The 24587-nt window shown below is 40.1% G+C and overlaps 1 protein-coding gene across 1 annotated transcript in view; it reads right to left on the bottom strand.

Moving 5' to 3' along the window:
- Positions 1-11074: 11074 nt before the first annotated feature.
- PPP2CA (protein phosphatase 2 catalytic subunit alpha) overlaps positions 11075-24587 on the bottom strand; it is a 31498-nt gene continuing 17985 nt past the window's right edge. The window contains exons 2-7 of the mRNA XM_003782187.2: positions 21609-21818; positions 16269-16442; positions 15347-15436; positions 14704-14865; positions 12668-12786; positions 11075-12191 (exon numbers count right to left, since the gene is read on the bottom strand). Coding sequence (XP_003782235.1) covers positions 12119-12191; positions 12668-12786; positions 14704-14865; positions 15347-15436; positions 16269-16442; positions 21609-21818 — 828 coding nt within the window. The 3' untranslated portion in view covers positions 11075-12118. The remainder of the gene's footprint in view (positions 12192-12667; positions 12787-14703; positions 14866-15346; positions 15437-16268; positions 16443-21608; positions 21819-24587) is intronic.

Below are 24587 nucleotides of genomic sequence, written 5' to 3'. Positions count from 1 at the left end.
CTGCAAAAAAAAAAAAAATAGCTGGGTGTTGTGGTGGGCACCTTTAGTCCCAGCGACTTGGGAGGCTGAGGCAAGAGAATTGCTTGGCTCTATAGTATGAAGTTGCTGTGAGCTGTGATGCTACGGCACTCTACCCAGGGTGACAGCTTGAGGCTCTCTCAAAAAGAAGGCCCCAGCTACAGAAAGAGTTGTGAGGAGTGTTCAAGTACAATGTATGCAAAGTACATAGAAATGAGTTTGGTATATTCTAGGACTAGCAAGGCCAGCACCATTAGAGCTTAATGGGAAGAGAGTGAAAACAGATTACAGCATAGAAGCAGGCAAGGACCAAATCATGAAGAGCTTTGTAGGACATCATGAGAAAGTAGGATTTCATTCTATTTGCATCAAACAGCCTCAGGTGGTAGAATTAAGTACCATGTGGCATGATCTCATCTACAGTACAGAAAGATCACTCTTGTCATTGTATGGAATATAAATCATAACTGGGGGTGGGGGGCGGAGTCCAAGAACTTTTAGGAGGCTTGGACTACAGCACAGCCAATGACAATAAAAGAGAAAGATGTATTTGGGGGCACAGCTAATGGACTACACGAGGAGACTAAGACAGGCATCCAGGATAACTATGAATGGTGGGACTGTTTACTGAGCTAAGAAAACACCAGGTATTTAGGTGGCAGGAGATTAAGAATTCAGTTTGAGGTCGTGCCCTTGGCTCATTGGGTAAGGTGCCAGCCACATACACTTAGGCTGAGGGTTCAAACCCAGCCCAGGCCAACTGTAACAAGAAAAATGGCCAGGCAGGCGTTATGGCAGGCGCCTGTAGTCCCAGCTACTTGGGAGGCTGAGACAAGAGAATTGCTTAGGCCCAAGAGTTTGAGGGTGCTGTGAGCTGTGATGCTATGGCACTTTACCCAGGGTGAAACAGTAAGACTGTCTCAAAATAAAAAAAAAATTAGCTGTCTGTGGCAGTGCATTCCTATAATCCTAGCTACTCAGGAGGCCATGGCAAGAGGATCACTGGAGCCAAGGATTTGAAGTTGCAGTGAGCTATTATGACACCACTGCATTTAGCCTGGGCAAAAGAGCCAGACCTTGTCTCAAAAATAAATAAAAAAGGAAAAGAAGAAAAGAGGAGAGACAAGAAACATGGTCTGAGTCACTGAGCATTGGGTCACTGTAATATTTAGATGGAAAGAACTAGCAAAGGAGTCTGGAAAGCAGCAGTGACAAAAGTAGGAAGAAAAAAAGCAAATGTAGTGTAATGGTACATAAGGAAAGAAATTATTTCCAGGAAATTGTTTTAGTCAATTATTTCAAATGCTAAAAACAAATTTAAACAAACAAAAAAATCTACTGTACTTGGCAATGTGAAATTCACCTTGACAAGGCCATTTCAGTGGCATGGTATGTTGAGAAAACAAATTTGATGATATACAAAAACAGAGGATACAGTTCCTTTTAGGAGTTTTGTTAAGAAAAGCAGTATAGAAAAGGGGTAGGCACTTAGGGAACTGCTAAATTCAAAGGAGTCTGTTTTTAGGTATAGATACAGAACTATTTTGTAGGCTGATGAATAATCCAACCGAAGAGGTCAAAGTTAGAAGTACAGCTGCAGAAAGACTAGTGGATGTGATGGCAGGAAGAAAAGAGAGACATTGGCTTGGCACTTGTAGCTCAGTGACTTGGGCGCCGGCCACATACACCGAGGCTGGCGGGTTCAAGCTCAGCCTAGGCCTGCTAAACAGTGACAATTGCAACCAAAAAATAGCCAGGTGTTGAGGCAGGCACCTGTAGTCCCAGCTACTTGGGAGGCTGAGGCAAGAGAATCACTAGCCCAAGGGTTTGAGGTTGCTGTGAGCTGTGACACCACAGTACCCTCTGTCTCAAAAAAGAAAATAGAGACATTATCTGACTGTACTTCCAAGTATTAATATAGGCTAGGTCATCAGCATTCTAGAGCAGGAAGGAGAAGTACTGGTGATTTGAGAAGAGTGCTCTTATATCAGTCCCTGAGAAAGAATCTAAGGAAGTATAGAGGATTGTCCGGATGTATGGTCCCCTCTGAAAGTTGTATGAATCCCATGTCAACTTTCTGAGCCATGTGGTCCGGCAACAGGCTCTTGTCAGATCATCTCAGCCTTGACTAAAGCAGGCTCTCAAACAGCATATTCCTAACCACTGCCCCTGACCTCCCACACTAGAGGGCAGAAATCTCATGTTCTACAAACTACACCAGTTTCCTTTTTTAAAACAATTATCTTGTGATAAATAGCATATAATACAGATTTGTGAAAAGAAACAGCTCCTTTTCATCCTTTAGATCTCAGCTCAATGGTACCTCCTCAGAGACCACCAGCCTAGATAGTACACTGTTAAATTTAATTAAAATGTAAGTTAAAAAACTTAAAAGCCATATTAAGATGTACTACTGTGGGCAGCGCCTGTGGTTTAGGAGTAAGGATGCTGGCCCCATATTGCCCGGGGTGGTGGGTTCAAGCCCACCCCGGCCAAAATTGCAAAAAAAAAAAAAAAAAGAAAGAAAGATGTACTACGGCCATAAGCCAGAAAACCTGTCATTAATTCCCAAGCTTATGGAGTTGTGTAGTAGACAACACACACACAATGTGCAAGCTCTGGTTAACAGGGTGCCTCTTTTTACCCTAGTCTCCTATGCTTTTTCTTCATAGTACATTATTCCTATCTGAAGTTGTCTCTCATGAGTGTAAATTTCACAAGAGCACTTTGTCTTGTACACCACTGTATTTATTCTATGCCTAGTAATGCGTGGTATGTAACAAATGGATAGTAAGTAGTTGCTGAATAGGACTTAGTTCAGCTGGTGCCTGGTGGTGGCTTGCTTACTCCATGGAAGTTGTTCAAACGCCATGGCATCATCTCTTCTTGCCCAACTCACTTGCCTGTGCTCCCCCAGATGGCAGCAGGCCCTTACTACACCCTGGCTACCGAGAGAACTAAATGCTCTTACTAGAACCCATACACCTCACACACCTCATTATTTCCCCCTTTCTCCCTATTTGTGTCGATTTATTCTTACCTCTGTTCTTCTCCTCAGATTTTTGCCTCTATACCCTCTGCCTTCAAAGTCTCATAGATAATTAAGAGTGTCCAGTACAAGGCTTGAAATGATGGGAGTTATGAGGTTCTAGTCTTTTAAGGCAAAGCGACTTGTTCTTGCTGACCCAAGACTCCAGGGCAAGGAACAGATGGTCTTTTAGGCTTAATTCTGAGTAAACTCATCCAGTTACCACATCCCCCACCAGGATCCCAGTTGAGAGCCAAAGCAGAGCCTGGGTTCTGCCAAGTTGGTGAGGGTGCTAAAGGCTCTTTCCATGCCTGTTAAATGTAGGCACAGAACCTAATACTGAGGTGACCAACTGCCTTGGTCTAACTGAAAGCTCTGCTTCCTGGAAAACCCCAAAGTTCTGAGCAAACTGGACCAAAGAGTCACCTTACATTGAGCTACATCCAACCATGGCCACACACTAACAAAATGGTAAGTTCACTTACTTTTGCCTCCTTGTTTGACTACTTCAGTGACCCAGCATACTTCCAACTCCCTACTCTTGCTTGTAAAACAATTAGAAGCTCATACAGGTTGACACAATACTCAAGATGTTAAACTAAAAAATGCAAAGTGCAGAAGAGGGTCTAATACCATTTATAAGTTTTAAAGGGGTAAGGAGTACGATACCTGTGTGCTAATAATTGCAAAACTAACCTGACTTGCTCCCCAGAGAACAAATTAATTTACATGACAATCATGAAGGAAGTGTAATAGAGCACAAGCACCCTAAAAAACAGGCATACCTGTATGTGCTGGTCTGACTGTGCATAAATCCACAACCATTAACAATAATCACCTCATAGGAATACAGTGGGAAGGAAGACTATTTTTGTACCCATTTTTACTGCTTTACTACAAATATGTATCATATAATAAAAGTTGAAAAGATTAATTTTCTAAGACTGAGCATTCACAGTTTAGGAATAGGCGGTGTTTGTGGGTCAAGTCCCCCATATCAGAATTTGTGAATGATTAACTGTACACTAGGACACCAGACAACAGAAAGTTAAGTTGGTCTTGACTTCTGGCTCCTCTCAAAGATCACAAGGTAAAGTAAGGGTCTTCAGAAGGATGGGAAGGTCAGATGATGATGGGCTAGCATAAGAGTCATTATTATAAGTCATTCATTATTATCCTTCTCAGACTAAAATGCCGACTAGTTTCTAACAGTCTTGTACAGCATCCCAGTTTATTAAAATCTAAAAGACTTGAGTCATTCCTCAGCTACTAGAAAGAATATTACAATACCCTGAAATCAACCGGGCATTCAGAGGGGAAATGGAGAAGTTATTTCATTTAGAGGGATTTTTAAAAGTTGGGCATGTAATGCTCCACTCCATACAAATCTCTTTAATGAAACCATGGGTTTTCCTTTCATATATTTGTTAATTCAGGTCCATTTTGAAGTTCTTTTATCTTCAGGAGCAATTATTAGGCTATTGGGGTTAGGCTGAACTTCAGCTAACTCTTAAAATCTGGTTCAAATGCCCTTGAGCAGGGGTCCTCAAACTTTTTAAACAGGGGGCCAGTTCACTGTCCCTCAGACCGTTGGAGGGCCAGACTGCGGGTCCTGGGACAAGTCGTCTGCTAAGCAGGACAGGCAACGGCAGCAAAAACACCTGGCAGGCCGGATAAATGTCCTAGGTGGGCTGCACGTGGCCCACGGGCTGTAGTTTGAGAACGCCTGCCTTTGAGGCTGGGTACAGTGGTTCCTGCCTGTAATCCTAGCACTCTTAAAGGCCAAGGCGAGTGGATTGCCTGAGCTCACAAGTTCCACACCAGACTGAGCTAGAACGAGACCTCTCTAAAAAAATAGCCAGGCATTGTGGTGGGTGCCTGGAGTCCCAGCTACTTGGGAGGCTGAACAAGAGACTGGTTTAAGCCTAAGAGTTTGAGGCTGCTGTGAGCTGTGACACCACAGCACTCTACTGAGGGTGACAAAGTGAGATTCTGTCTCAAAAAAAAAAAAAAAAAGTGCTTGAGACACACAGGGCATTCCACGAACTCTGAGAATGCAGTAATCAGTCTACTTGATTTGGGCCAATACTAAAAAGCCCAGTGTGCAAGCCTGCTTTCATCACACTTCCCAAAGGACCTTGGCTTCCTGAATAGGGGTTGGCCACGTAAATGTTACTTATTTTTTGTTGTTGTTGCCCTGGGCAGAGTGCCAGCAACCTCAAATTGGTGGGCTTAAGCGATTCTCTTGTGTCAGCCTCCCAAGTAGCTGGGACTACAGGTGCCCACTACAACACCCAGCTATTTTTTGGTTGTAGTTGTCATTGTTGTTTGGCAGGCCTGGGCTGGATTCAAACTTACTAGCTCTGGTGTATGTGGCTAGTACCCTAGTCACTGAGCCAAGGTTACTTTTTTCTAAACCCAAAAGCTATGTAGGCTATACTCACCCTTCGAATGCCACTAGACACAAATCTGTGTAAAATGCCCAGTACATGGAAATACTCAGTGCTAGACATTATTCACTATTAGCTATTTCTGCCATTTTCAAGGTTTGAGCATCCAGTATCTACTCTCCTAGTCCCTCTGACTTCAACTCAACCCTTCACATAATCATCATTTTAGCACTGAGTGCACTAGAAACTTAAGTTCATTTGAGATATGTCAACTATTGGCTTTTAAATTCTGACTGCAACATCAAATTTATATATTTCAGAAGCCACAAATCACTTATTCTGTATACTTTTAACATACCAAATGCTGTATGCTATCTGGCACTCAGGCTCATAGCAGCAATGTTTAAGTGCTTCTCAGAGGTGGCTTAAGCAAGTACTCCCATTCTTAAAATCCAAAAATTGCCTACTCACATTCCCAAGCTTACTTTAGAAATCTTAGCTTCTGATTTCCAAAATGGGGTTTTCATAGGATCTGAGGTAAAGCTAGAAAAACTCAAAAACCTACAATCACTAATAGTCTATTAAAAAAAAAAAAAACAACCCAGAGTCAAGGGAAAACAATAAGAAAAGGGGGATGTATGGTATCACCAAAGAGGCCACTCAGGTCTCATATCACCTTGAACTTTGCAGAGGTCGAGCCATTACACGGCCAGACCCAGAATTTTGATTCCTATTTAAATTTAGCCTATAAGTTGCTGTGTGGCTAAGGAGGCAGCAGTGTGCTGGGCTTTGGGTTTTGTTCTTTGTGTTCTAATTTCAGTCACAGACCACTGACAGGATTGAAACTGTCAGTTTTAAAATTTCTATAAAGTGATAATTTTATGTATTTTGACCAAAGCAGAAATCAAAGTGGTTCTGGGAAAACAAAGGATGCTAAAGACTAAATACTGAACACGGGTTCTCCTCCTACTCCTCTGCCTGCTGAATCCAACACAGACCTCAGAGACCTCAGACCTTAACTGCAAAGAGATTTATCTTGAAAGGAAAGCTGAATTCGATAATACAGCTCACAGCAGCCTCAAACTTCTGGGCTCAAGCAATTCTCTTGCCTCAGCCTCCCAAGTAGCTGGGACTACAGGCACCCGACACAATGCCTGTGTTTGACTATTTTTAGAAACAAGGTCTCACTCTGGCTGGTCTCAAAGCTGTGAGCTCAGGAAACCCACCGACCTTGGCCTCCCAGTGTTAGGATTACAGGTGTGAACCACCTCGGGTAAGAGCATACTCTACCGATTTTCTATCTGATGTAATTCGCTATCCCTTACAACCTAGGCTTTTTCCTACAACATGTTTGGGTATATCTGACCTTAAGGCTCATCCTTGATGGAACCTACACAACTAATAGCCTTTGTCCCTGCCATGCACTTTCCACTGCCTCACTTGCAAGAGTTCTGGACTACAGATGAACCTGAACCAAATTAGATCACTCAATCTCCTTGCAGATCAGAAAGTACACGAAGCCTTGAGAGGGAGACTCAGCCTTGGGCATTTCTTTTTCTTTTCTTTTTTTTTTTTTGAGACAGAGCCTCAAGCTGTCCCCCCTGGGTAGAGTGCTGTGACAATCACAGCTCACAGCAACCTCCAACTCCTGGGTTCAAGCGAGTCTCCTGCCTCCGCCTCCCAAGTAGCTGGGACCACAAGTGCTCGCCACAATGCCCGGCTATTTTTTGGTTGCAGCCTGACGTCATTGTTTAGCGGGCCCAAGGTGGATCCGAACCCGCCAATTCAGGCATATGTGGCTGGTACCTTAGCCGCTTGAGCCACAGGGGCTGAGCCCAGCCTTGGGCAATTCTAACAACTTTAATCAGACTTTTCACTTTGGTCTTCCTAGTTCTATGCAGCAAGAAGCACTTTTTTAAAAAATGGAAACATGAGTTTCACTGTCACCTGGGAGAGTCCAGTGGTGTCATCACAGCTCACCACCTCAAACTCTTGGGCTCAAATGATCTTCCTGCCTCAGCCTCCTGAGTAGCTGGGAGTATAGACACAACCATGTCTATTTCTAGTAGAGACCAGGTCTTGCTCTTGCTTACACTAGTCTTCAACTCCTGAGCTCAAATGATTCTGACTCAACCTACCAAAGTACTAAGATTACAGGCATAAGGAGCACTCTAAATTCCCTTTTCTATCAACAAGTTTCAGGTCTTTTACACAGCTGGGAGTGGTGGCTCACGCCTGTAATCCTAACTAATCTGCGAGGGCAAGGCAGGTGGATTGCCTGAGCTCATGAGTTTGAGATCAGCCTGAGCCAGAGTGAGACCTCACCTTTAAAAATAGCTAGGCATTGTGGTGGGCACCTACAGTCCCAGCTACTTGGGAGGCTGAGACAAGAGAATCGCTTGACCAAGAGTTTGAGTTTGCTATGAGCTGTGATGCCATGGCACTCTACTTGAGGGCAGCAAAGTGAGACTATGTCTCAAAAACAAAAACAAAAAAACCAAGATCCTGGTCTTTGGCCTTCACTCATGGTAATTGCACTTCTTGTGGCTACAGCCTACCACTGCACCAAGAACTGTTAAATTACCTTTGGAAGAACACATTCATTCAAGTCTTTCCCTCTGACAACACTCTGAATGGTTATAAAGATTATATACCATGGTTGAGGGTATCTAAAGAGTTCCTCAAGGGTCTAAGATAAAATAAGCCAGAAACAGCGGTTTGCTGCATTAGCAGCATGGTAGATAAAGAAGACCTAATAACCCATACCCAAGTCTGCTGAGAATACATACTAGTCATCCCTTGTAACCACAGGGGATTGGTGCCAGTACACCTCCCTCACCAATGTTTAAGTCTTGAAGTCAGCCCTCCACAGTCATGGGTTTTGCATTCCAAGAACACTGTGTTTCCAATTCAAGGTTGGGTGAATCCGTTGAACATTAGAGTGAAACAGCTGATGCTGAGACCTGACTATACTTTAATTCACCTCTAGGTTATTTATAATATTAAATACAATGTAAATGTTATGTTAATAATAGTTGTGATACTGTACTGATTTTTTATTTCCATTATTTTTTTATTTTTGTATTGCTTTTTAGTCCCCTCCCCCCAGTTTCACTTTGCGGTTGGTTGAAGCCTGGGATATAGAGACAACTGTACTTACAATTGACCTTTAGCCATAGGGTGTTAATTCCTTAAAGTATAAAAATGTATGATTGTTCCCTACCATTCAATCATTTAGTTGTAATTATTTCCTCTTTCACCTTTTAAGAAAGGAATTCTGGTTCAGGAATGACAGAGAATACAAATTAAACTGGGGTCTGTTGCCTTTTCTACTTAGTTATCATTGATCTTTGTATGTTCAACTTTTATACAACTCAAACATAACCCAAATACACATATTAGCTGATAAAAATACATTTCAACCTATTTATAGGATAGCACTAGTGCAATCCAACACCCATTTTTGTTTAGATAACAACACCTGTCCTATTAAATGAATGTAATAAAAAGAAGAAAATGTACTTTCAGCCCTACAACAAAGTTCAAACTATAACTGAAACAAATACGAAGATTGCCAGGCATGCCCAAAATAATACAACTGCAACCTTCATAAAATGGAATTACTGTTGTGAAGAAAAAAAAAATACCACCAAAATTTTTGTAAAAGTTTATAAAGGCTACAAATATGTCAAAGAATATGAGAATAGATTAAGGTTTTAATGAAAAACAACTTTGGCTTATGGGAACAAAAAAACTCAAGCCTATTTACTAAACTTCAGGTCCATTTCTAGGAATACATTTATGGTTGCAAGTAAGGAAATAATTATACAGGACTGGTAAAAGTCACTATTGAAACAAAGGGTTACATGGTATAAACCTTATTTACCAAAACCGATGAACCACAACCCATCACTACTTGACCGATTTTTCTTCAATTTTTAGTTTAGAAACAGAGCAGTGAGATTTTAACCCTAGATGTAAACTAGAATCATTTGAGCAACTTAAAAATACGTAATGCCTAGGCCCTCCTCCAAACAATTTAAATCAGAATCTGTGTAGGCATCAAGATTGAGAACCATAGGAATAACATTCTCTTCCTACTAAGGTTAGTCTTTCTAAAAAATACTGACATGTTATACTTCCCCTTAAAAAAACTCCTGCTCCACACAACAAATGTTTAATATGTAGCAAAGGAAAAAGAAATCATCTGTTTGCTTAAAATATTCAACCCATGAAATGAGCACTGAGCAACATCATTTTACAAATTCACTTTAGCCTTACAAAGTTCCAAAGCAGCACAATGTAAGGGTATACAGCACACCTCCTAGGGGAGGGCACAACTACAACTTGGAGTCTACAAGGCAAACAATGTAATCTGAAAACATAAAAAAAAAAAAAGTTGTATAGACTCAGAACACTATCTTATGACAGGCATCTGTGCTTAGAATAAGCTTTTTAAGAACATTATCTGAAAAATCTCTGCTACTTTTGTTGCTAATTGAGAATTCAACAATAACACCCAACTTAGTGATTCCCATCCAACCATAATTATGTATTTTTAAATAAATTACACTGCTCAACACATTTTCCTCTCTCATTTCATAACAGGATAAATAGGATATTAACAGTTTCTAGTTTAGATGACTAAACCCTAGCCATTATCTACACTTAGACTAAAGCCACAGTAATTATTCTAAAACCAAGCCATTCTTGCTGTAAGCCCCATCCTGCTAACTACAGGTTTAGAAAATTTGTAACTGGATGACAGGACCACATGCCAATTATAAGACATGCATTCCCTAAGAGTCAATTATGCTATCATAGGAACTGAAAAATTGTTGTGTAGTGTCTAGATTATTTGGCCATTAAATTAAAACTACTGCACACAGATAGGTAAGTTATTTGTTCAGTCAGAGTGAAAGGACATAAAAAGTAACAACAACAACAAAAATTAAAGGAAAAAAAGAAAAAAATTTTTTTGCAAAAGCAGCAAAGAATAAAATGAAATGTAGAAAGACTAGCTTTGCTAGTATTTGGACAGTTTAACTCCACAAGCCACCAAAAACTATCAATTGGATCAGACAAGAGTTAAGTGTGTGTATCTCAAGCATCTTACAGGAAATCCTATTAACTTCCTTGTAGGTACCAAATTCAACACAGTACAAAGCAAGGAAATGTTTATTTACTATACAAGTATGATTAAGTGTTCTGAAGTTTACCCTAGTAGCTTAAGATATCAATTATTAGTTCCCACAGAAGAACTTTTTAAACTTCTAATCCTGTTAAAAGGATAAAAAGGGGGGAAAACTCAAGAACTCATTAAATGTTGAACACTGTCACTTCAAGTGCCACTTTCGTCTTTGGGTGAATGTACATAACACTAAATGAATGATCCAACAATACTCTTCACTAGTATCACTGAAAAAACTTAACACAGGCTAATGCTTTAACAGCTTTCTTATCCAAGACAAATTTAACTCTAAGACCACATGACTTGACAATAATGTACAAATGTTAAAAATTTGCCAATCTGTCAATTATTTTACAGCGTCCACATAATATACATAGCAGTAAAATATTTATAACCAGAAACTACACTGAGTGGTGTAAGTAGACACATCATTTAGTTTCTTAAGCACTATCTGAAAACATGCCATTTTATTAAACAAATCCCCAAGACTTAAGTCTCAAGTTATATATAAGGTTTCAAAATTAAATCTTACTAAAGCAGCACAGATCTCCTTTCTTACAAGTAAGTTAATAAGCAGGAAGAACACACACAAAGAGCACACCAGCAATCTGACAAACTGTACTATATGGAATACAAATAAATCTGAAGTTAATCTGAAGAATGTCAAGGAGTTATCAGAGATTATGTAGTGGCCTCGATTTTTATTTTTCTTTACCTAGTAGTCTACAAATTCTAAAAATTAATCAATTAGATTTAACTTTTTAAATAAACAGCACCAGTCTTGCCCACTGATACAATTAAAATTTGATTTTTCTCAGTTCTTAGTTCACAAGTTTATTATGAAAAACACTGCAGTGCTCTTGTGCAGTAACATCATCTTACAGGAGGGGTAAAACAGTTCTGTTCAGAACAACTCACCAGGTCTGACAATAACAAAGAACAACATGGGGCTGAGATTTGAGAAGGGAATAAACTGAGTGCAGACAAATTATATAATTAAATTAAATGGTATCCCTGAAATGAACAAACGATTTCAAAACTCACAAGTAGAGGGGAAGCCTTGGTACTTATTTTTAAAAATGTTCATTAAGCTCCAATGATTGTTTGCTGCTATCCTTATCTACAGTCATGCTGAATAAAGCTATAGCTAAATGGAAGTTAAATTGTATTCACGTGGTGTTAATGTTTACATCTTATTATCTGCAGTCTCTCAGAGAAAGCAAAAGTAACTACAAATAGCGCTATGCCAGAAACTGGTTTCTTGACCGACAATGTCGCTTCAGCATGCAATGAACTGGTTCATTCTAAAGTGGTCACGGCTGTTGATGACAAGAGGCTTTGTATTTTTATATGGCACATCTTTTGGTCCGTGTGAAAACAAGTTTTTTGAATGTTAACTATTTTCTGACACTTTGGAGTTACTGTTGCTCTTCCCATTTCCGTTAGGTCAATGTATGGTTCATGGCAATACTGTACAAGTTTAAAATTTCATTACAGGAAGTAGTCTGGAGTACGACGAGTAACATGTGGCTCGCCTCTACGGGGTGCTGGGTCAAACTGCAAGCTGAAAAACAAGACAGATTCATGGTTTATGTTTCAGACATCTATGTATTGATGATCAAAAACAAAACAGCATTCTTTCAAAGTTCACATTCTTTCCTACCCATAGTCTGTTTTTATCAACTGGGGTTCCTCCTTCCTTCTAAGATGAATTGAAAGGGCTCTACTAAATGAATAAGTTTTTCAAGAAGCTAATATACTGTATCTATAATCTCACATTCACCATATACTATATTAACTCCATTAATAAAAACATGGGTTTAAAAGTTAAAAACCTAAAAATTCATATTAGGATCTATATATGTTAGTTTCTGTTGGTGTGTTTCAATGGTCCAATTCAAAGAAAACTTAAAAATCAAGTTGGAATCTGATTTAACATGAGCTCTCGACCCATTAAAATTATTTTCATTGGTACCAATGTTATCAAAGAAAAAAAAAACTTTACTGAGGACAATTTAATGCTCAAGTGTAGATACTTACAAAGAGTATTTTAGAGTATCATCAAGTTCCATGATTGCAGCTTGATTACCACAACGATAACAATAGTTTGGAGCACTGAAAATTGTTACTACATTCCTGTCATGGCACCAGTTATATCCCTATAAGAAAAAGAAAGAATATGAAAAACTACTTTACTCCTTATTTACACAACTTAATGTGACTCCTCTAAAGAGACAAAGATCTCTATTGCCCCCTTAAGAGACTTAAGAAATGTCAATGCTTTTGTTTCTGAATGATTTTAATTTTTTGTACTTTGTTGTTTTTTTTTTTAGACAGAGCCCCAAGCTGTCCCCCTGGGTAGAGTGCCATGGCTTCACTGCTCACAGCAACCTCCAACTCCTGGGCTCAAGCTAGTCTCCTGTCTCAGCCTCCCAAGTAGCTGGGATCACAGGTGCCCACCACAACGCCCGGCTATTTTTTGGTTGCAGCCATTATTGTTGTTTGGCGGGCCTGGGCTGGATTCGAACCCACCACCTTTGGTGTATGTGGCTGGTGCCTTAGCTGCTTGAGCCACAGGCACCGAGCCAATTTTTTGTACTTTGTACAACCTATAAAATATACATATATGGGCGGCGCCTGTGGCTCAGTGGGTAGGGCACAGGCCCCATATATTGAGGATGGTGGGTTCAAACCCGGCCACAACCAAACTGCAACAAAAAAAAAAACAGCCGGGCATTATGGTGGGCGCCTGTAGTCCCAGCTACTCAGGAGGCTGAGGCAAGAGAATCACATAAGCCCAGGCGTTGGAGGTTGCTGTGCGACACCACGGCACTCTACTGAGGGCAATAAAGTGAGACTCTGTCTCTACAAAAAAAAGAAAAATATATATTTATATTTTCACCCAAATTTCAAAACTATTTCCCCCCCTTTTCATTATAAAAAGAAAAAAACCTTTAAAAAACAATACCGATCACTAAAAAATAAACTCTTTGTATATCTGGCCTTCTGTAAATGGTAATGTTTCATCATCCTCTATTACTGCAGTGGCCTTAAACATGGTTTAAGAGTATGTAGGCTGGGGGCATTGGCTCAGCTCATTGGCTCAAAGTGCCTATAAACTTGGCACTTTAGGAGGTTGAGGAGGGAGCATCACTTGAGCCCACAAATTTGAGGCTACAGTGTAGTATAAAGGCGCCACTGCACTCCAGCCTGGGCAAAAGAGCAAGACCTGCCTCTACCCCTCTTCCACTCCATAGCCAAAAGAATAAGTATTCATATAGCCATTCTCCATTCCTACAAAGGTGAACATCTACCCCTGGAGACCTGAACTTTTTCTTGTTTGTTTGTTTAACTTTTCTTCTCAGTCATCACTGGTGAAGGCCTTTATGTGCTCACTGCCAATGTAAAAATGAGATATGCCTGTAGGATCTCTGGCTCTGCTTCCTCAAAGTCCATCTGAAGGTACTACTTCATCATCATCATCTTCTTTTTTTTTTTTTTTGAGACAATCTTGCTCTGCTGCCCAGGCAAGAGTGTTAATGGCATCAGACTAGCTCATAGCAACCTCAAACTTCTGGGCTCAAGCAGTCCTGCCTCAGCCTCCAAAGTAGCTGGGATTACAGGTGCCCGCCAGCACACTCAGCTACTTCTTGTATTTTAAGTAGAGACAGGGTCTCCCTATGCTCAAGCTAGTCTCAAAATTTGATCTCAAGTGTCTTTCCCATCTCAGCCTCTAAGAGTATTAGGATTACAGGATTAGCCACTGCACCTGGTCATATTTTTGGGACTTTTTGCTTAGAATTGTTCACAAATTTCTACCTTTAGCAAAATCAGATTTTATTGAGAACAATCACAGTTGTATTAGTATTAATCTCAACAGACCCTTAATTTTACAAGTATGCTCATCAATGTTCTAGGCTAAGACTCTTAGCCTGGTTCCCCTTTATCTTCTTTCAAACCACTTGTAATCCTACCATTTGAAAGACTTAATTTCTCACTAATTTAAAATTCCCTAGTATCTCTTTTTCCCTAAAGTTTACTAAAAAAAAAATCACATGTCAAATAATAGAACATACCTCCATCACCAACTGGTGAGCTCTAGACACCAATGTGAGGCCATTGGCATGATTAAATGTCTCAGAAATATCTTGCCCAAAGGTATAACCAGCTCCTCGAGGAGATATACCCCAACCACCACGGTCATCTGGATCTGACCACAGCAAGTCACACATTGGACCCTAAAAAACAGGTTCAAGTTATAAAATGCCTTTTTACAAAAATGGTTAACATATAATTTAAATAATTCATCAGAAGGAACACCCTATGAAGTCACACCTTTTGAGTGTTTTCTGAAAATGATAATGTGCAATTAGAGTCATTAAATATCTATGTCAAATAGTATTTCCTAGAAGTCATTATGAGCCACAGCTGACACTAGTTAGTGGGCCTTAATAGCAACATACCCTAACGAACTGATCTGCTTCTAGCATGCAAATTTTAACATTAGGCAGAGGCCCTGAAAAGACAACACAGGTCCTGATAAGCCCATCTTTATAGCTGTTATGATTTTGGCAGATTTCTTAATGTCCGCTTCTTTTGAACAATAGGGTAGACGAGTATACACAACTAATGGCATTGTTTTTGAGTATTAAATGAAAGAATACATATAATTAAATTTATCTTCTCCCTAAAGTTTTCATTAGCAACTAGAAGTTATACCTCATGGGGAACTTCTTGTAGGCGATCAAGGGCTCTGATGTGATCCAGTGTATCTATGGATGGCGAGAGGCCACCATGTAGACAGAAGATCTGAAAAGAATGGTTTAAAATGTTAGCCCCACCTAAAAGTAACTTTAATTATGACGAACTAAGCTGCAGGAAATAGCTTCAAGTACTTGGCCCCAATGGTGTTTCTGTGCTCTGCCTAAACAAGGCTTGACTCTACAGAGTCCATCTTTGTTCCAGCCCTATAGGCAATCCTAGGGTTATAAACAATATAGGTTCTGTAGGTTTATTCTTCAGTTGAATTTGTAGGTAAGCTGGACAGGTACATTTACCTATCACTGTACTGAGTATACTCCCTTTCTTTCTGATAAATCATCGCTATCACATCTAGCCTACATCTCAATCAGCTCCTTTGAGAAAACATTTCTGATATTCCTGCCCCCCTGGAGGCAAATATCTTCATACTTGTAGAATTTTCTTGCAAGTTCTTCCACCTATACCTCTACCCAGACCATAAATAGCTCATTTCATTTCTCTTGTCCAAAAATAGCCTGACTATGAATAGGCTACAACATATATTCCTGTAATTCTACCATTATCAGTATCAGTGCCTGATACAAAGAAGGTACAAATTTGACAGAATAATTGTCTATTAAAAAATAAAGATTAAGGGCAGTGCCTGTGGCTCAAAGGAATAGGGTGCCAGCCCCATATACCAGAGGTGGCAGGTTCAAACCCAGACCCGGCCTAAAACTGCTAAATAAATGAAGATTAAAAAATTGAATGAATATTATCAATAACTACCAAAAAGTATCTCAGAAGGGATGTGGGGATAGAAAAAAAGGTCAAAGATTTAAACATTAATCAAGCAGATTCTTGAAAATAATCAGCAACAGGAGTTTTAAGGCCCACATACCTGTCCATCCACCAAGGCAGTGAGAGGAAGATAGTCAAAAAGATCTGTAAAGTATTTCCACACATTTGCATTTCCATATTTTCTTAAACACTCATCATAGAAACCATAAACTTGTGTGATCTGTCTGCTCTCATGATTCCCTCGAAGAATGGTGATGCGTTCACGATAACGAACCTGAAACAACAAAATGGAACACATAAAAAACTAGCTCATTCAAAGATCAAATGAAAATCTGGAAACCTTTAACTTTTTTATTTTTTATAGAGACAGAGCCTCACTTTATCGCCCTCAGTTAAAGTACCATGGCATCACACAGCTCACAGCAACCTCCAACTCCCAGGCTTAGGCGATTTTCTTGCCTCAGCCTCCTTAGTAGCTGGGACTACAAATACTTGCCACAATGCATGGCTATTTTTTTGTTGCAGTTTGGCCAGGGCTGGGTTTGAATCCGCCACCCTCGGTATATGAGGCCAGCACTCTTCCTACTGAGCCACAGGCGCCACCCTATTTTTTTGAGACAGAGTCTCGCTATGTTACCCTTGGTAGAGTGCTGTAGCATCATAGCTCACAGCAACCTCAAACTCTTGGGCTCAAGTGATTCTCTTACCTCAGCCTCCCAAGTAGCTGGGACTATAGGCATCTACCACAACACCTGACTATTTTGGGGTTCCAGTTGTCATTGTTGTTTAGCTGGCCAGGGCCAGGCTCGAGCCCACCAGCCTTGGTACATGTGGCTGGTGCTGTGACCACTGTGCTACAGGCACCAAGCCAGGATAAGTAAGTTTTTATCCTTCAATTCCTTCAGGAAACTTTATTTTTGAGACAGACTCTCACTTTATTGCCCTCAGTAGGGTGCCATGGTGTCATACCTCACAGCAACCTCCAACTCCTGGGCTTAGGTGATTCTCTTGCCTCAGCATCCCCAGTAGCTGGGACTAGAGGCGCCTGCTACAACGCCTGGCTATTTTTTGTTGCAGTTTGGCGGGGGCTGGGTTTGAACTCACGACCCTCGGTATATGGGGCCGGTGTCCTATACACGGAGCCACAGGCACTGCCCCTTCAGGAAACTTTCTTTTCTTTTTTTTTTTTTTTTGCAGCCGTCATTGTTGTTTTGGCGGGTCCGGGCTGGGGATTCGAACCCGCCACCTTAGGTGTACGTGGCTGGCACCTTAGCCGGTTGAGCTATAGGCGCCGAGCCGTAGGAAACTTTCTATAGAAAAAATTCAGAGTTGTAATTTTGTTGAAAAAATATCACACCAAACTAAACCACAAATCCACAATCATTTTTTAAACACCCACAGGTGTTTGTCAACTCCATCCCAACTAAAATCAAATTCCCTCTACCACCAACTTTACACTTTTCAATATGTGGGTCATATTGAATTTTGACCCCCATATATATGATAATTATTTTTTTTACAGTTCAGTAAACTTACGTAACAATCACCACAACCCAGTTTTTTTTTTTTTTTTTTTTTGAGACAGAGCCTCAAGCTATCCCCCTGGGTAGAGTGCCATGGCATCAAGCTCACAGCAACCTCCAACTCCCAGGCTCAAGCGAGTCTCCTGCCTCAGCCTCCCAAGTAGCTGGGACTACAGGCGCCCGCCACAACACCTGGCCATTTTTTGGTTGCAGCCATCATTGTTGTTTGGCGGGCCCGGGCTGGGGATTCGAACCCGCCACCTTAGGTGTATGTGGCTGGCGCCTTAGCCGCTTGAGCCACAGGCGCCGAGCCCACAACCCAGTTTTAAAACCATTCCATTACTCAAAAAGATCCCTCCTGTCTATCTGCAGTCATTCCCCACTCCCACTCTCAGCTCTTGGCAACCACTGCTTTACTGTCTCTTGAGATTGCCTTTTCTAGAAATTTCATATAAACGGAATACAAAATGTAGTCTTTTGTACTAAAGATCACTTAGAATATTTTTTGAGGTTCATCCATGCTGCAGCATGGATCAGTAGTGTGTTTCTTTTTATAACTGCACAGTATTTCACCCAGAGTGAATTGGTGACTGTTTACAGTTTTGGCTATAATAAATAATGTTGCTATAATAATCTGCATATAAGTTTTCATGTGGATATATGCTTTCACTTCTCTTGAGCAGATTCCTAAGGTATCTCCTGGGTCAGATGGTAGGTTTATGTTTAACATTTTGAGAAACTGTCAAACTGTTTTTCAACGAGCTGGACCATTTTACATTCTCATCAGCAACACATTAAGATTCTACTCTTACAACTTACCAACAGTTAGTCTTAATCAATTTTACTTATACACAGTCATTCTGACAGGTGTGAAGCAGTTATCTCAATGGGACTTTAATTTCCATTTCCCAAACTGAATGATACTGAGCATCTTTCTATGTGCTCTCTCAGACCAACCATTCATGTATCTTTTTAGGTGAGATATATATATTCAAATACTTTGTCCATTTTTTTTTTTTGTTGTTGTTGTTGCAGTTTAGCAGGGCCAGGTTTGAACCCACCATCCCCAGTATATGGGGCTGGCACCCTATGCACTGAGCCACAGGTGCCGCCCAATACTATGTCCATTTTTAAACTATCTGTCTTATCACTGAGTTGTAAGAGGTTTTGATAAAAATATTTAAATACAAATGCTTATGATGTCTTTTTTTTTTTTGAGACAGAGCCTCAAGCTGTCCCCCTGGGTAGAGTGCCATGGCATCATAGCTCACAGCAACCTCCAACTCCTGGGCTCAAGCGAGTCCCCTGCCTCCGCCTCCTAAGTAGCTGGGACCACAGGTGCCCGCCACAACGCCCAGTTATTTTTTGGTTGCAGCTGTCATGGTTGTTTGGCAGGCACGGGCTGGATTCGGACCCGCCACCTTAGGTATATGTGGCTGGCGCCTTAGCCACTTGAGCCAGAGGCGCCGAGCTGCTTATGATGTCTTTTAAAAAACAAAAAAATCTTTATTTTGATGAAATCCAAGTTTTTACAGATTGTGCTTTTGTCATCATATCTAAGAAATCTTTGCCTAACCTTAGATCACAAAAATTTTTCTTCTATGTTTTACTCTAACTTTGATATCCTTACCCCTTACAGTTTGGTCTATGATCTATTTTGATCCATTAGTTCCGTAGCATTTAGTGAAAGGACCATCTTTACCCCCAATATTTGCTGACCAGGGTTGCCATAACAAAATATCATAGAATGGCTTGGCGCCTGTGGCTCAAGTGGCTAAGGTGCCAGCCACATACACCTAATGTGGTGGGTTCGAATCCAGTCGGACCCACCAAACAACAATGACGGCTACAACCACAAAATAGCTGGGTGTTGTGGCAGGCTCCTGTAGTCCCAGATACTTGGGAGGCAGGGGCAGGAGAATCACTTGAGCCCAGGAATTGGAGGTTGCTGTGAGCTGTGATGCCACAGCACACAGAATGGGTAGCTTCAATAACAAAAATTTATTTCCTCACAGTTCTGGAGGCAGAAATCCAAGATCAAGGTAGCAGTACAGTGGGTTTCTTCTGAAGGCCTCTCTCCTTGATTTACAGATGGCCATCTCTCTCCATGTGTCTTCTCATTTCCTTCCCTATATTCCTAATCCCCCCTTCTTTTAAGACCACCACTCCACACACTAGATTACAGTTTACCCATATGACTTCACTTTACCTCAATTATGTCTGCAAAAGCAGCAGCTCCAAATACAGCCACACTGTCAGGTCCTGGAGGGTCAGGACTTTAACATATGAATTTTGGGGGATACAATACAGTCCACTACGGGCGGCACCTATGGCTCATTGGGTAGGGTGCCGGCCCCATATACTGAGGGTGGCGGGTTTGAACCCAGCCCCGGCCAAATTGCAACAAAAGATAGCTGGGTGCTGTGGCAAGTGCCTATAGTCCGGAGGCCGAGGCAAGACAATTACCTAAGCCCAAGAGCTGGAGGCTATTGTGAGCTGTGATACCACAGCACTTACTAAGGCGACAAAGTGAGACTCTGTCTCTAAAACAAAGAAATTCAGTCCACTACACCCCTATTCATGAATTCTTATAACTAGTACATTCCCTTCTCTTCCAAGCACTGGGATTTATACAGGGTTGTTTCCTTTTGTTTTTGTTTAAAAAGACAGGGTCTCACTCTGTCTCCCTGGCTGGAATGCAATGGCAAGGTCATAGCTTACTGTAAGCTTGAACTCCCAGTCTCAAGCAATCCTCCCACTTCAACTTCCTGAGTAGCTAAGACTACACACACACCATAATACCTGGTATATTTTAAAAATTTTTCTTTAGGGATAGGGTCTTAACTATGTTGGCTCACACTGGTCTCAAATTTGTGGCCTGAAGCAATCCTCACACCTTGGCTTCCCAAAGTAGTTATAGGGATTAGCCACTTTGTCCAGCCCATACTGGGCATTATGCACAGGTTAGCTTGCAAGCTGCATCACAGTCTTTGGAATCCCTCCATCCTCAAATCTAACTCCATTTTATAGAGGCAGAGAACACAGTGATCTCCAAAAATGTTCTGTAGCACTTTACATGATTCGGATGTTAATCACCTAAAATTCAACTCTTATTGAAACCATATTTCACTGCTTCTCTAATATTAGAAAAGTCTGTGGCAGTCATTCTGTCCTTCTGAATATTCTTTAATAAAAATGAGGCTGTTACCTAAGAAAAGAAAAAAATCTCTCTAAAAGGTAAAGTCAAACAATCTCTTTTAAGGGAAAAACAGCAGACTCCTGTAACCCTAAAAGCTATTATACTGTGTTTCACCTTCAAAGGTCTCAAAAATATAACTAATATATGTATAATTTTGCAACTTGCTTTCTTCAATTGTCATTTTTACTGTTCTAGGTTATGAGGTCACGGTTAATGGCTACGATCCATTCCACTGAGATAAACCATTTAAATAACTACTAACTGTTAAGTATTCATATCAATTTTTTTCCTTCTCTAATATTAAAAATAATACAATTTGTTTTCACATAAATTACACTCTTTTCCTCAGTAAAATTCTTATTACAGGATGACTGTCATAGGATATAAACTATCTGACATTTGATATGCTTATACATTTATAATACTTCAGAAGTATTTAGAATTATATTACCTAACCATACCCAATCTACTAAATTAAAATTTCTATTTGATCAGACTCTAAAAATAATCCAACTAAGACCTTCTCTTTTGTTTTTATTCTATACCATCACCTGATTCAAATGCCTGTGATTGGTATGTCTAAAACCTCAATATTTTCATTCCTAAATGTGCACATTTGTTCTATAAGTTAACATTCACATACAGAAAATCACAAATCACTGGGAAAAAAAGATGGTCTTATCCAGTTCAAAATGCCCAAATATAAAACTCAAATTACCTTGAGAGCTACAAGCAGTGTAACTGTTTCAACTGAATAATATCCTCTGTCAACATAATCTCCCATAAACAAGTAATTTGTATCTGGTGATTTGCCACCAATTCTAAACAGTTCCATGAGATCATGAAATTGCCCGTGCACATCTCCACAGACAGTGACTGGACATCGAACCTCCTGCACGTTGGATTCTTTCGTCAGGATTTCTTTAGCCTACAAATGGAGAAAAAAAATAAAGCAATACTTTATCAAACAACTCTAACAAAGGCATGTTTACTTACATTTAATGTAGTTTAAAGGGAAGACTCCATATAAGATGAAGCTGTTTTATGATCCTATTAAAATAAGCAAGATACGACAAGATTCCATCCATTACCTATTTTGCCCCTGGTATGGGGGGAATGCATATCAAGACACATACCCCATCCTCATCATCCATATTAAGAGTTGTTAAGCATATCAAATTGCCATCTAATTAAATACTAAGGAGATCATTATTAGCACCTATACATGATCAATGAAAATGGAGCAAGACTTTCAGGTATCTACTTTCTTAGCTTTGGAGTTCTAACTACAATGCTAGCACTGCAGGATTCCAGCCCCATAAGAGGCTTTAAAATCCTGCTTGACTTTTCAAAAGAAATTTTTTTTGAAGGACATTAACATTTTGCCTGTATTTTAACGTGTTTCTTTATACCAAAATACAAACTTTTTGGATGACAATTGCAACTATTCAATATACATGCTTTTACAAAATTAACTGGCAGCAAATGCAATCTCCCAGAAGTGTGTTTAAAATCAACTTCCCACACACACAGTGTAATTAAACACACAATTTGAGGTGTTAAATACTACTTTTAAGGGCAAAGTAACATTTCACTCAGAAGAAACCCTATTCAATAAACATTTGTTGATCATTTATTATACACAAGAAACTATGAAGCACACTGGGATAAAATCACTTGCTTAACCATGTGAGTGACTACTATGTGCCAGACCCAGAGCTAGCAATTGGACATACAATGGTGAATAAGATAGGTCATTCCCTCTGCAATGTAGAAAAGACCACAAACAAGTAATCAAGGAAACAAAAATACAGGCTGTGTTAAGTGCTATGAATGAGTGCAACAGACAGGGTAACTGAGAGAGACCACTCTGTTATTTATTTTTATTTATTTATTTTTTTGAGACAGTCTCCTTCTGTGACCTAGCCTGAAGTGTAGTGGCTCGCTGTGGGCCTCAAACTCCTATACTCAAGTGATTGGGTGACCACTTTGAATAAGATATCAAAACATATTATGAAGTGTTGCTAATGAGCTGTGATAACCAAGGACAAGGACTGGGTTTAAGGCGGTGGTATACAATCTTAAGTGTACACTCAAAAAATCCAGATGCCCAGGTTCTCTTCCCCCAATTAAGTTAGGATCTCTGGAGTGAGATCCAAGCATCAATAATTAAGACTCCCCTTTCCTCCACCATTGTCTCCCTAGGTGCAATCAAGTTTCAAGCATTTGGAGGAGCCTATTTCAGGATGCTCACCAACCACTGACACTCCAAAACTAATCAGTAATTTGATCAAATATTTCACTAAGTTTAAAAAAATCTCTCCACTGTACTTCAAAAAGAGATATATCCTAAGAAAATACGTATAACCCAATGTTATCAAATTCTACTTTTTTTTTTTCTTTTGAGACAGAGCCTTAAGCTGCCGTAGCATCACAGCTCACAGCAACCTCCAACTCCTGGGCTCAAGCAATTCTCCTGCCTCCACCTCCCAAGTAGCTGGGACCAAAGGCGCCTGCCACAATGCCTGGCTATTTTTTGGTTGCAGCCATCATTGTTGTTTGGGAGGCCCGGGCTGGATTCGAACCCGCCAACTCAGGTCTATGTGGCTGGTGCCTTAGCCACTTGAGCTACAGGCACCAAGCCAAACTCTACTTTATTTTGAAATTTTTCTCTACACGGTAATTCTAACTTTTCCTAATAAATTACTACTAAAAAGCAGAAGTTCACTGGGCATACTCCATTACCAAGTCTGCCTGGCATTAACACCATGTCTAGTGTTTTTAGCACATGGTACATATTAATGAAAATAGCAGAGAACGGAATAGTAAATTCTACACTTCAAAGAAACTTTAATAAAGGACAGACATGACACCAAACAATCACATACCATGTAAATCTTGCTGTGATATAATTTTTACAATTCGATCAGAAGTTAAATTTCAAAGTATACCTCTGCACACTTACTGATCTGCAAGGTGATTCTCTACATAAATGATAAAATGCTGCCATTCAGGTCAGGACTGCCTTATTACAACCTACTCAAAATTTCTATTTAAATCATAAAAAAAAAAAATTAAACCTAACTGCTATTTCTTCCTTTTATTTCATTTAAGCAAATCACAATGATAAATACTACTGCTTATCTATTTTAAAAACTGTATCAATTACGTGATAATACAATTCTTATAAAATATTGTTATACATAAAACTTAACACTCTCCATAATCCCACTCCTCTAGGGCAAAATAACCACCAAAAGCCATTTTGATGTACAGATACTCCTTAACATGAGGCTGAGCCCTTCACAAATACCCTAAGCTGAAAGTGCATTTTAGACTAAAGGTATTTTCAACTTACAGTAGTTAAGTTGTGAATCCTAGAGGCACCTTAAGGGACCATCCTTCTAGGTCGCCTGATGGGACCTCTACAGATAAAAGCTTTTAAAAGCAAAAGGTGATTTTCTTGATACTGCTGGTCATCTTTTTTGTTTGTTTTTTAGACAGAGCCTCAAGTTATCGCCCTGGGCAGAGTGCTGTGGCATCACAACTCATAGCAACCTCCAACTCCTGGGCTCAAATGAATCTCCTGCCTCCTCTTCCCAAGTAGCTGGGACTACAGGTGCCCGCCACAACGCTGGCTATTTGATTTTTTGGTTGCAGCCATCATTGTTGTTTGGCGGGCCTGGGCTGGATTAGA

The sequence above is a fragment of the Otolemur garnettii genome, unplaced genomic scaffold (genome assembly GCF_000181295.1).
Source record: "Otolemur garnettii isolate 467f Iridium unplaced genomic scaffold, OtoGar3 scaffold00003, whole genome shotgun sequence".
Classification (NCBI taxonomy): Eukaryota; Metazoa; Chordata; class Mammalia; order Primates; family Galagidae; genus Otolemur; species Otolemur garnettii.
This window is presented reverse-complemented; position numbering and strand designations above follow the sequence as displayed.